Source organism: Ctenocephalides felis, unplaced genomic scaffold (genome assembly GCF_003426905.1).
Source record: "Ctenocephalides felis isolate EL2017-DRISC unplaced genomic scaffold, ASM342690v1 CF-g0.4_SCAFFOLD_03572, whole genome shotgun sequence".
Lineage (NCBI taxonomy): Eukaryota > Metazoa > Arthropoda > Insecta > Siphonaptera > Pulicidae > Ctenocephalides > Ctenocephalides felis.
The window spans coordinates 20,221,880-20,237,892 of record NW_020539726.1 but is presented as its reverse complement, the minus strand read 5'-3'; the positions used below and the strand labels follow the sequence as shown (position 1 = coordinate 20,237,892).

Sequence of the window (16,013 nt, the reverse complement as noted above, 5' to 3'; positions counted from 1 at the left end):
AGGTTCTTTTACCAATGAAGTTTATCATAAAAGTTAGAGGTTAATCAATAGTTAAGGTTACAAGAATAGTTTGCGTAACTTTGAATCATATTTTTAGATTACAATGCTTTTAGTGATTGATTAGTCCTTGGAATCGGATTTGTTATGTCAATAAATGTCTGCAGCAATCAGGTAAAAAACTTCCACGGTTACAAAAAATCAAATGTTTCTCCATGTTTTATCTCAATTTCAGTATATCAGTTCAGTATATCAAGGTTTATATACTCCCACAACAATATAAGAGAGAAATTCGTAATCTTCCTCAGCGTTGTCGCAATGTACGTAGTTCGGTTGCTCTATTGAAAGAAACAGAACAGAAAGAAACGCTCGTAGCATACGACACGCAAACACAATAAACTAATGCCGAGCTGGTACGTGCTACACGTGAAACGAGGAAAAACTCTACTAAGTCAGTAGACAAGTCGGCTAGTAGTGTATAGTGGATTATGAAGATGGACTGCAGCGAATCAGAATCACCATTCGCGTTTAATGGTTCGACAAAGACAACGAACGACGGAACAGATAGAAATGAATTCGCATTTAAAATACATTAAACGCGGGCCGAAAGTCGTCCAAATTTAAGTTATGGCATGGAAGTTCCTCAGCTGACCTAGTTTTCTAGCAAAAATCGATGGGAAATTGTAATAGTAGGCGCTTGTGTCAAAAGTGTAAAAAATAACAACAAAACTTCAAAATTAAAATCCAGGTGTCTAATTGTAGTTATTGATGTGAGTCGAGATAGAGTTTTGCATGACGTCATCATTTCCAATGATTTTCCGGTGTAAATCAGCCAATAGCCCTATGTTGTCACTGTTGCGATCATTGCATTTGAGATAACAAAATCAGTAAGCTTTTAAAAAAAAAATCAATTGCCAAGCAATAGCTTGTTATTGAATTCCATGTTTGTTTTCATAAGGTACCAGTCGTAGTACTTTGTTTGGTGTTTTGTTGTCTGTAGTACCCTAGCTTGTAACAAAAAATTGTAATAGTAGGCGCTTGTGCCAAAAGTTCAAAATTAAAATCACAGTTCTCTAATTGTAGTTATTGATGTGAGTCGAGATAGAGTTTAGCATGACGTCATCATGTCCAATGATCTCCGGTGTAAATTGACCAATACCCTGATGGTGTCACTGTTGTGTCATTGCATTTGAGATTAAAATTATCAGTAAGCTTTAAATGCATTTTGTCAATTGTCAAGTAATAGTTTGTTATTGGATTCCATGTTTATTCAAAATGTACCAGTCGTCGTGCTTTGTTTTGTGTAGTCTGTAGTTCCCTAGCTTTCATTACTACTACACATTTAACAAATATGCCAATTAATTGTGATACAAAGAAAAAAAGTTTAATAATTTCTTTAAAAATCTCGCTATTATCTACTTTATGGTTATTAATACGTATTCACTTCCACGATATAAGTTAGCATTGGGTGGTTACTATACCAATTGATATTGGGTGAAAATTGGACAAGAACTATGATGTTGTCACTAATATGATTTTTTATATTTGAGACGAAGATTCTCAGTGGGCTTTCAAGCATTTGTTAATTGTCAAGTAATATATCTTTTATTGGATTCCGTGATTCTTGCAAAAAGTACCTGTCGCAATGCTTTATTTTGTAGTAGTGTAGTGTAAAAACATAAACAGAAAACGTGGAAAACAAATGCACTATAATTTGATGATGTATTTTTATAAATTATATACTATACTTTTGTAGATGGTGTATGATTATGAGGCTTAAGATAATATGTTTTGCACTACATTACTATACATTTATATAATATGCCAACTAATTGTGATAAAAATAAAAAAGTTTGATATTTTCTAAAAAAATGCAATTTTTTACTTATGGTTATTAATGATTGTATACTTCCATGACGTATGTTGTCAATGTTGTGATTCTTGTACAAATTTAAGCCATAATTTTTAGATTGTGTGCTATATTTTTAAAATATATAGAACTTTTGTAGTTGTATAAAATAGTTGGTACATGATTATTCTACATAAGATTTTGCGTTCTACACTACATTACTATATATATAAATAATATGCCGATTAATTGTAATAGAAAAGAAGATTAATAAATTTTCTAAGAAATTGTAATTATCTACTTATGGTTATTTATGCATGTTGCACTTCCAGGGCTTGGGTGTTTACCATACTAAACTATCCCCAGTGAAATTTGACCAGGAGTTTTGATGTTGTCACTGTTATATTTATTGTAATTGAGATAAAAATTTTGCAGTGAGCTTTTAAGTGCATTTTTAATTGCCTAGTAAAATTCTTGTTATTGGTTTCCGTGATTTTTTTCATAGTGCTTGTTTTGTGTAGTCTGTAGGTTTTGCAAGTTGTATAATTCAAGCCATAATGGCTAACGATGTTAGATGGATTTTTTTAGTATAACATATACATTATGTAACTCATAATTTGTTGTGAAGTATGTAGTTTTTGTTTATTTATTTCATTTTCAATCTTTGTTTTGCAAGTTTCTATTTAGACACACAAATAGATAGTTTATATGCTGTGCAAGAAACGTAAATCAAGCAGAACAAGACTGATAAAAATTTCTTCTTACATCTGTATGTTCAATCCTTAAGCAGAAAACACCGCATCCTCGTAGGAATTGTATATTCACGTAATCAAATTTTCTGAGCGAACGAGAATTGTTGTAGCGTTGTTGCAATTGTATTCGCACAGCTCTGGGGATAATGCAGCTCACATATCGACCTGAATTATAGTAAATACTATCTTTATTACCAACAAGCAATTTTTCTGCTTTTCCGGGCATCACTTCGAAAAATCGTGCTGGCATAGAAAAACGCGGGCATTGTAATTGACTTCCGTTTGTCTGCCAATTTATAACGGTCGCCTTGTCATTTCCGCTTGTTTTATTCAGACTCTCGTATATTGCTCGTTTCTTTTTATATATATATCGTATTTTGTTATTTTCTCGATTTGTTGGACGGTTCTACGTTCCTTACATCGCCGTCGTCGTTCTATAGATGTATGTGGTTGCGTCGAGGTGTCTGCTATTGAAACATCCACACAGCGTCCGATGCTTTGAACGTTTTATTTCATCGTTATGTCTTATTTGCACCATGACTTGTTAAACAGAAAATACTACGTGATCTAGTCGCATCGGTACGAAATTTATTCCTTTAAGTTCCAGGTAAAGACACTTCCGTCGGGATAAATTCTTTCAAAATATTGTGTTTCAAAGGAATCGATTCTGTGGCGAAATATAGACTCGTTAAACAAATATCAACAACGCTAACGTATATGTTACGCTTTTCAACTCACTTTACTGAATAAACGACACAATTATAAAGATAAAGTTTTACATTATTAATTTTTGGACATTACAAAATAAGTCATAAGCTAACACTTACAAGGAGAACTTCAGGTTAACTCTTAAGGGATTTTGATGAAACTTTGCATGCTCATAGAGTTTATAGTCAAATTGAACACCTTAAAGTATTATAGGCCTACGAGAAGTGGTTTAATTATAAAAAGTAATTTAAGTTGCAAAAAATAGACTGCGCGCAATACGAACATGTATAAGTAGTGTTAAAGCGCTTGCTCCTACTTTTTGCATTCGCATTTATAGATAAAAGAGTTGAAAATGATCCTATTCAAATTAGACAGCTTATATATTTGTTTTAATTATTTTTATATTTGAATAATTCAATATTGCAAAAATATTTATAATTATTTATTCATTTCATATATTTTGCGAACAAAAATTGATATATTTGAAACAAATCTTGACATCCGGCAAGCCCGAGATAGGTATCGATGCTAGAACCTCTGACTGATTGAAATCCCATATCTCTAATCTGGTTAATAATAATAATCTGGTCACTGAGCCTGGTTAATAATTCACGTATGCACATCTTTTTCTAATGTCCATCACAACTCCTAAATCCGTCTTATCCATTACATTCGTTTCATATGCGAATGTGCTCCCTTTTGAATATTAATTCGATTCGGCATTCATAAAGTATTTGTTCGACCAATGACGCATGTGACCGCAAAATGTTGCGCATTTATTTTGTATATAATCCTAGTTTAGTCTAAAACATGCGTTCGAAGTAGCAATGACTAATTATTTTGATATTCATATCGAAATTGGTACTGATTCATTGTTGATTAGAATTTGAATAAAGATAGTGAGAATGGAAAATGTTCAACAAAATTGACCCTTTTGCTACGACCTGACTTTCTGAGTGTACGGATGTCGTCTAAACTGTTGAAAATTCTAAATTTTTATTGTAATTTCACATTTCTAAATTGATCGATAATTATTGAAAAATCTTGAAATATGTTGTTAAGCCAGGTGCGTTCAGTAGAGCTTCTGGGCAACTCGCTGTTCCGTACAGCAGCGTTACCTCTGTGGAAAACACTCTTATAACGAAAGTGTTATTTTACAGTTATTCTTTTCACAGCCTATGTTATAAATGTAACTAATGACTTTAAAATTAGTTTTGCAAAGCATTGAATACATATTTTTGTGTCAAAAGAGGGAACTTTGTATTTTTTTTAATCAGTTAATTGAATTAGTTGCAATATCCATATGAAAAAGTTCCATGATACAAAAATACGCACGATTGGATTATTGCTATCAATGGTATGAATCAATAAACTGTATGAATAAGGTTTTTTGTTCCATTCAGTTTTGATATCGATATCAAAATATCATGACCATCCCTAGTCCGAATGGCGTGGAGTTTGTTTGGCAAAAAGACCTGGACGCTTTATACATACATCGGTTTTTGTAAACATGGGCCAGGATTAAGAGTTTAGTCCCTTTTCGACCCTTGTGTTTGTCCCGACGAAATGGGGCATAATTAAGCAACGGAAAATTTCATACGATACGTAATGAGGGAAATATATTTAGGACCGTGTTCTATATTTGGACTTTGGAAAATATTAATATTATTAGCAGAGGACGATAATTCGAAAATGAAAGGTTACACTTAAGCCCTTTCAAGTATTTATTTGACGGGAATTTTAGGCAGAACGAAGTGGATACATTTTTTTTTGTGGGCTTGCCCGTGGGTAAGTGGTGAGAGCTATGGGATTTGAAGTAGAGGACCCAGGATTTATACTTGCCTAGAGATTTGTAATGAATTCTATATACAATAACGATGTGTTACACGCTGATTATAGTATGTTGTTAATCTAATATCATGTATTTCGATCTGATCATTACTAGCTAATTATTAATTACAAATGAATAGCTAATGATCCAGACTCAAAATTCGCAGCAGAAACAGAAATCTGGCATTCCCATCTATTAGTTAACGATATTAGCCGCGGTAAAACATCAAATTAAGCTCTATGTACATTTTAACAATACATGCCCGAGGCCGCTCGACCATGTTCAAATATTTACACGCTTTGTATGTACTATACTGACTGCACCAGGTTTTACGAGATGCAAGTCCAAAATGCTTTTGTTTCATATGACCGTGTTTACCTGCATGCTTCTAGTGAACACTTTCTATTTAACTAAATCGGAACACTTAAGATCTGTATGTTGAACACATATTAATAACGGTCTCATGATGATTTATTTGGGGAACAGGATAAACAGCCAATATTTCAAAAACGAGTAGAGTTGGGAATTTTTAAAAAACAATATTTGAAGGTAGAGGGAAAAAGATGTATAACCGTATGATACTTGATTATTAAGACGTCACTATCAGAATTTTATTGGCAATGTCTAAAAATCCCTAACGAAAGTATTTCCTTTCGTTGTTGGTTGTGAGCACTGTTGTTTAGTTTACGAGACCTTAATATAGTTTCAAAACATATGTTATTGAATTTCTTTATAAGATGTATTGTTAATTTTAAGTTAGTTTCAACTTTATATAACTCATATAAAAGATTAAATGTGGCTGGGGTAAAAAGGACTAAGTGAACCCTGGTTAAAGTGAATAAAAATGTAAGGGGTTGATTTGCCGTAAAATAGACCAATGTTATGACAAGACTTGGTTATGTAACAGTTTTTATACCAAATCGTACTAAATTCTGTCAAAAGCCATGTGGTTGCTATGCAGTCAGACGTTTTAGATAGAAAACCTAACCTAGAAAACGCACAAATGTCAAAAAAACGATGTTTTGATATCTGGATCTTTCTGATATGGTTTAATATCATATGAGCAAATGCTCGATATTTTGACAGTATTCAGTACCAATAACCGTAAGCCGTAACATTTGTCTAATTTACGACAAAATCGGCTCATAAATTAGGTAAAAAAACAATTTTACAAGAAATGAACTAAATTTATAGTTATTTCAATTTTGTCAATATTTGAAGAAATACCAGATCAAGGTTATATACAGTGTTATCTTTGTCAAAAATGAGCACATGACACTTATACTTTGTGTTGGTTGATTATGTTAGCTATTTCCTCGTAAAATCCGTTTATGATTAAAATTAAAACATTGGATCTGTTTGCCCCCTGGCTGTCCCATTTCACCCCGCCCATGGAATAAAAAGGGACAGATGACAAATTTTAGGAAAATAATAAAATAACATATTTATTAAATTAACACGATGTTTTGATATCTGGATCTTTCTGATATGGTTTAATATCATATGAGCAAATGCTCGATATTTTGACAGTATTCAGTACCATTAACCGTAAGCCGTAACATTTGTCTAATTTACGACAAAATCGGCTCATAAATTAGGTAAAAAAACAATTTTACAAGAAATGAACTAAATTTATAGTTATTTCAATTTTGTCAATATTTGAAGAAATACCAGATCAAGGTTATATACAGTGTTATCTTTGTCAAAAATGAGCACATGACACTTATATTTTGTGTTGGTTGATTATGTTAGCTATTTCCTCGTAAAATCCGTTTATGATTAAAAATAAGACATTGGATCTGTTTGCCCCCTGGCTGTCCCATTTCACCCCGCCCATGGAATAAAAAGGGACAGATGACAAATTTTAGAAAAATAATAAAATAACATATTTCTATACTTTAACTGGGAGTTTTACCGACGGTGTCTCGTATTCTTGAAGCCATGAATAGAAAGGAACAGAGCGTAGCCGTAATTTTAGATGTAGGCCAGGCTTTTGATAAGGTTTGTCACTTTTTTGACTCCTATATAAAATCAAAACTACTTTTCCACACTACTTCAATATCTTAAGCTCATATTTGCTTAATTGAAAATTTAGAGTCAAAATTAAAGATGTGACTTCGAGCGTTAGAAATATAGAATGCGGAGTACCACAGGGCAGTGTGCTAAGCCCAGACTTTATCTCCTTTTTACGAGCGATATGCCCACAGATGATCTTCTAACCATATGCACTTACGCCGATGATATAGCTGTAATTTTATGCAATTCTTATATGCGCCATTTATATGTGGTCATTAGAAACTTGAACAATTTTCAATGAATTTTGATAAACTTTATTTTATTATCAAATTTAATGCCTTACAAATTTTTCCAACTAACAAAAAATATCGAAAAACAATATCGATCAAATGACCCCATAATAAATTGTTCAAGTTATTCATTATTTCCTTTGGTCACATATAAATAGTGCACCCTGTACAACAGTTGTTTGTTTAATGCGAATTATGTGTTTGCAATTTGGTCAAATTGGACCTTCGTGCTCCGCCCTACCCTATATTTGAATTTATATTATAAGGCAGACTGAAGTAAATAGATTAACTCATTTCTATTTGTGCCTATAAATAAATATTTTTTTCCTATTATTAACTATATTATCTCTTATTTCTGTTGTAACCTCAGCAGTCTATTTCTTCAAAGTAGAAAAACGGTCACGAAATGGTAACCGATGCAATATCACGCACACGTCTTTCTCACGATGCTGTGTACTAAATCCTTTTCACATAATAATGCGAAAACTCGCAAAGTCACATGACATATAAAAATATATAAAAAATAACACAGTGTACGACTCAAACAGCACACAAAAGACAAAACCTTATGAGTACCGCTTGGCGAATAAAAAGTAGCAAGAATCCAGGGCAATACACGAAAGCTTTGAAATAATATGGATATATTCGTAGCAGTTCTTCATAATGGGAACAAGCAGCGAAGAAATGTCAGAAGGGTTGTCAGAAAGGTTTATAAATATTTAAGACTGCTCATACCCATATACAAGATAAATATTTCTTAAATCTCCATTAAGAAAATTATACTCGTGTTTAAGACACTTTCAAACTTCGTATATGAAATACGATAATCACAACGTGTCAAGGCAAATTAATACAATATTACATAGTATAAATAATGAAGACATGTAAAAATCAAATATTGCACAATCAAAAAATTCCTTTCTCTTTTGACTTCATACAGGTGTTCATCAAAATTGTCAATATTTTCCATCATCTACCTATCTGCCATATGAGAAATTCAAAGAACTCTAGCAAATCAATTTTGCTGTCGATATATGTCTGTCAAAAGTTCAAAAGTGAAGAGCAGGCAAATAGCTATTCTAATTGGAAATATGCATATATCATAGGAATTTTATTGTTGTACAATAGCAATTGCAGCCGTAGTACACAGTCACCCACACGCACGGCTGAAGAACATGATGTAAATATTGTATGCGGGATCTAATAAAGGTAGGCAGATTACCTTTGTAAAGCCATAAAACTTTTTTTAAAAAAGATGAATTTCAATTTATTAATATTGGTTTGATGTTTATGAAAATTTCTACAATTTATTCCAATGTTTGATTGCATTATATAAGGAGGCGTCCATTAATCACGTGAGGTTTTTAGGGGGAGGGTCGGGGGGTTTGACACAAAATCACGAAATACCACGTGGGGGAGGGAGGGGTATAGCAATATGTCATGTGAATTTATTTTTTTTACTATTTTTTATAAAAAAGTTCAAACATATTGAAAAAAATTTAAAAATTTTTAAAACTAAAATTATACGTGATTTTTGGTAGCGAAGGGGGGGATAATTTTGAATATCACCAAATATCGCCAAGTGGAGGGGGGTCTAAAAATCCTTAAAAACTTGCTCACGTGATTAATGGATGCCCCCTAATTAATTTGCATCACAATGCGCAAATTAGACATGATTAGTTATTTTGAATTATAATTATTTGAAATATATCATAAATAAATTGAATATACATATACTCTACTCTATTGAATTGCATAATATGTATATTATACATAATTAAGCAATATACTGTATCATACCTTAGGCCAACATTTTTTATCAATTTAGTTTTTAATAATATTATTTTGTGATATAAAGCTTTTTTTCTGTAAATAAAGCTTTGAGAAAAAAATCCTTATCCAGGTGCATCTAGTATTTTAAATATTAAAAATAATTCATCAAATCTTTTACAAATTACATACATGACCAAGTAAAAATAATAATGAATGACTTTGCGTCTTATACTAATTTATACTCTTTATCTTTAAATAATGGCTTTTTCTGAGAACTTAATTTAGATACAATGCAATTTGGTTTTTTGTGTACTAACTTTCTTGTGAAATGCTTGCACAACAAAGCTACTATAAATTAAATAAAATATTAAAGTTATCTATTTTGGTTTATACATTCATTATTGGACTATGAACCAATAATATAGGATTGATGAATATACTCATCATGGAGAAGTACATTGACGAGTATACTCGTCATGCGTATAAAAAAGTAAACTTTAGGTACTTCAATTTCAATTTTTGATAAAAAAGATAATAAATTCTAAGATGTCAACTTGCTGCAAGATTTAGAAGCTTGTTTGAAATAAGTAGTTATAACATGCATTTTACCTTAAGACAAGTTTCTTGAACTTCCAGAAATGTTGAAATGATATACTTAATCAATGAGAATTAAAATTTAGCTATTTTATTTTACATGTAAAAAATTTCATAAAATATAATTGGTCTTAGTTCAGTACGTATTTATTATATCCTTATGCTAACAAAGAAGTAAAATGTCATAATAACATTTTCCATTTTTGTAAAATAAACCCCTAGTTTTCATCCGAAATTTCGGCAGCGCAATTGACCTTTTGATTGACGAATATACTCGTCATGGGCTCAATTCGGACGACACTAACTGGTGAATTGAGTCTCTTTAATTTTTATACACCTTTACTATTGCAGTAAGTCATATATATAAAATTGTAAGAGAGGTCGAAAATCTATCTTTTCCAAAGTAAAGTGATGTAAAATGTATGATATCATGACGGCATTTTTTAAAATTTTACTTAATTAAACAATCAGAATACATTGTCTCTATAAACCTATGTGAGGATATTGTATATGGCGTTTTGAGGTCGGACGTCTTTTCGTTTTATTATATTGGCCATGAAGGTGACAAACTTCAGGGCATTAAGCTTTACACGGAATGGTTGCTACCCCTGGTAGAGGGGGTAGCGGAGTGTTTTAATTGAACTAGTTGTTCACTTCAAAAAGTAAAGTCCGCTTAACAACATGTAAATAATCAATAAAAAGAAATATATCTTCTTTCATTATAACTTAGTAACAAATCAGTGATTGTAATTAGAACTGCAATAAATACATAATATACAAACCATTAGTTGTCCACAGCTACAAGGAAGGAGAGCTTTAATAAATTCTATAACTACGTAACATAAATTACAGTGTCCTTTATTGAAGAGATCCTCTGCTAGAATAAAACTATAGCTGTGTGTATAGGATTTTGTTGATGAAAACGTATTTTTGCGCATATAGTGAAAATATTTATTTATATGTATAAAAAAACTTGTTTCAGTTCAGTAAACTCAATTTACCATTTGACGTTTAAATATCTTCTACAACTTATCATCAGCCCTTTCGTTAACCGCCAACTAGTATCCTACATGACATGCCTTTTCGTATTTTCAATAAAAGATTACTTGTAGCGCACGCTTTGTTTTGTAATATTCATGGCAATACGGAAAATGGCAATTTCTCGACGTGGTTATGACAGGCACGTACGTAGGTACCGCTCCGGGAGCTCCGGCAGCTCCGGGAGCGACTCACCTCAACTGCCTAGAAAGACCGACAAAGCGCGGGAAAAATGATAGAAAGAAATTTTCATTAGCCGAGTGCATGCTTGTTTTATATCGGCTTGTTTTTCCGAACAACTGAGGCAAAATCTGATTTTTGTTTGACGAACGACCGGTTGTGTTTTTTATACGCTTTTATAAAATATACCTTCGTTGACTGAACGACTGAACTGTGTGTAAAATGAATTTTCATGCGAGTATGCGGTTATGGGAATTAAAATTATGAAGGACAAAGGATAGAGTAGTTGAATGTCGTGGCAACTGGATGTTGACGTAGGGATTATGGAAATTACATATGTATGAGTTTAGCTGGGTTTATGTAAACCGACTTTTGTTTTTGAATTAATATTTTAATTATTTTTATAGAATAGAGAGGCATGAAGTTGAATACGAAACTCAGAAACAAATATATAATGTTAAAAAAATTCATCAACTCTTATTACTGTAAAAAATCTTGCTTTATTCTCTATTTAATCTTTCATAATAAGACTCAATGTTTCTTGAAATGCATTTATTACAAATAAAATAAATATACAACTTCAGTTTGCATTTTTCAGGGGCACATTTTTTTGCAAAATATAACCATAACCATATATCATTTATATGAAGCAAAATAATACATAATTAGAGGTGTGATAACTAGTAATTTAATCTCTCGTATAATCTGGTAAAATTTTCTTTGTTAACTTATTTCACTTGATTATTTACTACTTTATTTCTGTTTACATCTTGCCGATATGTGGTGGATCTTTTTACCTCAATCACATGCAAGCATTTCTAGCGGTTATTAAAAAAGCTTCTGAAAATAACTGAAAAATAACAATACAATTTATAACATAACTGAACAATGTACTTATATTTAAAAATTATAGCGAGGGATCATAAACTAAATAACACTGCTCAAAACGAAAACAAAAAGAATACTTTTGTTACAAAATAGACCGCTTGTCTCTTGATAGCGACTGACAGTTTACACATCTTTTGGCCTCTACTTTAAAGTAGTATTGTCAAAAATACCATACTTTACTTGTTTTAAAAAAAACAGTGATGGGCTAGTTATTGTATATTTAAAAATTATATCCAGATGTCGTAAATGAAATAACACTGCTCAAAATGAAAAAAAGATCGTTATAAATGGACAATTTGGCCCGATAGGGCTGGTTACACAACCAGTACCCTCTACTTTAAAATAGTATTGCTAAAAGTGCCATACTTTACTTGTCTTCGAGATAACAGTGATGGACGAATTAATGTATATTTGAAAATTATATCCAGGTATCATAATCTAAATAACGCTGCTCAAAACGAAAACGAAAAGAATACTTTTGTTACAAAATTGGCAATATGGCCATTAAGGTTATCTCCTGTGGCGACTGGCTGTTTACACATCTTTTGCCCTTTACTTTAAAATAGTATTGTTAAAAATGCCACACTTCACTTGTTTTGAAGATGGAATAATCGTAAACTAAATAACACTGCTAAAACGTTAAGAATACTTCCGTTGCCTAATTGACAATATGCTTATTTCATGATAGCATCTTTTGCCACTACTTTAAAATAGTATTGTTAAAAATGCCTTACTTTACTTGCTTTCGAAACAATCGTGGTGGGGACCTTTTCATCCACTGACCATTGACCTTCTCTCCTCTCTCTACTCTATTGCATTTCTATAAATACATCTAATGCAACTCTTTTCTACCGAAGCAAAACTTTTGTAAACTTTAAATTAAATGATAAGCTAAATCAACGCCAATACGACCCGGAGTTGTTTCAAAACAAAATCTACCATACAAATTATTTTCCGGAAAGTGTCCTCGTACATAGTAGACATTCGCTCTATTTCTCTTCGTCTACATCGGTGGTTTTCTTTTTTCCTCAGCGGCTTCAAGAATCTCTAGTTCGATTTTTCCGGATTCTCGTTAGTTAATCCATCGCTTCGGTTCCGGTCTTTGCTCATTTATCACCGGAGCTTACAAGTCGGTATTCGGAGCAGGCGACATCGATCGCGTGTCTAGTCCCATGTGAAACCGGAGTTAAATTATTTGTATTGTGGAACACAATGGAGAATCTACACTTTATCATAGGGAATATTTATTAGATCACTTCACTGCTAATGAAAAACCACAGTACTTTCTGTACTGTCTTTGAAAATCAAATTTTCAAGATTAGGAAAATCTTTTTTTTAACTTCCCGTAGGGTAAGTTATAATAATCGCAAAAAAATCGAAAATGAAATTTTTTATATATCTTTACGTTTCAAAGGTTTTTGAACATTTTGGCATACCTTAAAAAATGGATGTAAGTGTGTGTGTATGTGTGTGCGTGTATGTGTGTGCGGATACAAATTTTCGTCGACGATTTCGGGAACATCGATCAACCGATTTGAATAATTCAAAAAACATACGATTTGTATTGATAAGGAGACGTGCTGCTTAGTTTTTGGCGAAGGCAGGTCTAGCCGTTCCGAAGATACGGGGCAAAAAGTGCCAAAAACGGTAACTCAGTTTTTAAGAGAACGTAGCGTCCGATTTTAATAACTCAAAAAGCATTTTACTTGTATTGACAAGATGAAGAACTGATTAAATTTTTGAGAAGGCAGGTCCAGCAGTTATGGACTCTCAATAAAAATAATTCAAAAAATGTCATTTAGCGGTCAAAAATGTTTATTGCACATATGTACATAAAATTCTATAAAATATAGAATATCATATAAAAATCAGATATTTTATGGAGATTTTAATAATGTATACACATTTTGTATATTTTTTTTTTGGTTTCGTACCAAGATTTTTAATTAAGGTACCGAAAATTCCAGTAATTCGCCTTAAGGCACAATGCCATGCACCCCACTAGTTTATTATAAAATTCAATTTGATTGAATCAGTCAATAAAACAATCCTGAATAAATTTTCTGACCACTTTAACCAAATAAGCAATCCCATGATAATATTCCTGCGTCGTCGGCCGTCCGTCGGCTTAAAAATAATTACAAATTCTTCCATTATTACGATACTACGTCCATAATTCAATAATAACATATCATTATGTTTAAATCAACTCTGGTCTTAAGTCATCTGACAAGTAATGATGAAATTTCCTCGTGATTATTTTTATAAACCGTACATAAATCAAAAATTTGATATCGGTGCGCGGGCATGGGAATTACAACGTATTCAATTTCATGACTTTGTAAAATACTGCTGATGGTAAAAATAATAAAACATTTCAGTTTTTATTTCTTTCTGCAGCTTTATTTGGGTGTGTTAAATTATAGCTATATATGCTAATTTATAATGAAACAATTTCTGAAATTAAATTTAATTTTGTATATTTTTTGTCTAATAATTTTAAATGACTTTCAATCTCAGTAAACAGATAACTATCTGCAAAACCAGTCTCAACTCAACAACTCTCCCTTTTTATAACGAGACTTGATGCAAAAACATATCCTGCATTTCAAAATTTTTGTCGGCGGTAGGAAAAGAAAAATTACCCAGAAAATGATATATAATTATCACAGTATCCTGTACGTGTTTCAGTGCAATTATATAGTGATATACGTTCGCTTTGTAAGACCATTTCATATCTTATCTACAAATTAGTACAAGAAATCATATAAATTACAACTCTGTCACTTGATTTATATAAGTAGGTACTTGCAGGAATTTAAAATATGACCAGGATTAAAATCACATAACTCAGATTTTTTTTCTTTTTTTTTCAGTCTTTCAGTCTTTCTTTCTTTCAGTCTTTCAGTCTTTCAGTCTTTCAGTCTTTCAGTCTTTCAGTCTTTCAGTCTTTCTTTCTTTCAGTCTTTCTTTCTTTCCGTCTTTCTTTCTTTCTGTCTTTCTTTCTATCTTTCTTTCTGTCTTTCTTTCTGTCTTTATTTCTGTCTTTCTTTCTGTCTTTCTTTCTGTCTTTCCTTCTGTCTTTTTTTCTGTCTTTTTTTCTGTCTTTCTGTCTGTCTTCCTGTCTGTCTTTCTGTCTGTCTTTCTGTCTGTCTTTCTGTCTGCCTTTCTGTCTTTCTATCTGTCTTTCTTTCTGTCTAAAATTTTCATAACTTGTGGTGGATGTTCTAAATTGCTCTAATTGTGAGTTATACTCCACCACAACCTTAATTTTTTTAATCGCAGGCTTGAATTTTCTATTAATTATCTAATGTTTCTTTTATATTTTCAGGATCGTCATGTTAAGCCTGGATACGACCGTGAACCTGAAGTTGATCCTTCGCAGGATTATCAACTTCTTCTAGGTTACGAGAATGCGACTCACACGGTCTTAAGATTTAAGAGACGTCTAGACACTTGCGACATTAGTCATGACATGCCGATCACGGTAAGTTATTAATTTAATAAATAGAATTATTTTTTATTGCTTGGGATTCTGAGAGCTACTGTCGCCATGAGAAAATACCTGATAATAACATGCCACAGCCAATTGTTTAAGGATTTTGTAATTTCTTGTTACTTTTTAGATTTTTTGCAAATCTTTCACTTTTAGTTTATTGAACTATGGATCGTGATTTATCTAATCTATCAAAGTATCAAATGTATATAACCACATTCTTCAGTTTTGCCGTTAATGTCTATTATTCAGCTAATCTAATTATTCAGAGTCATACCTCAGGCTTTACATAGATAGGACACTTATAAAGATCATAATTTTTGCTTCTGTAAAATTTACTTTACTATTCAGTCCATTTTTGTCTATATTCCATTATTCTAATCACTATAATTTCAAAATTGACTTATATAGATAGTTTTACTTATTATGGTAACTTTTATTTCAACTGCTCAGATAAATATAATAATTTCACCACTGTCTACTCTTGTTAGAGTCGTAATTATCTTGATGATATAGTATTAAATTAATTCTTTAATGAAATATAATTGATATAATTGATAAGGTCACAAAATGACTTGACAAACAATAAAAAAGAATTGTA

General features: G+C 31.8%; 1 protein-coding gene across 1 annotated transcript in view; it reads right to left on the bottom strand.

The window, feature by feature from the left end:
- LOC113388204 (MOXD1 homolog 2-like) overlaps positions 1–2,824 on the bottom strand; it is a 70,767-nt gene extending 67,943 nt beyond the window's left edge. The window contains exon 1 of the mRNA XM_026625605.1: positions 2,612–2,824. Within this exon, the coding sequence (XP_026481390.1) occupies positions 2,612–2,824 (213 nt within the window). The remainder of the gene's footprint in view (positions 1–2,611) is intronic.
- Between the last annotated feature and the right edge of the window lie 13,189 nt (positions 2,825–16,013).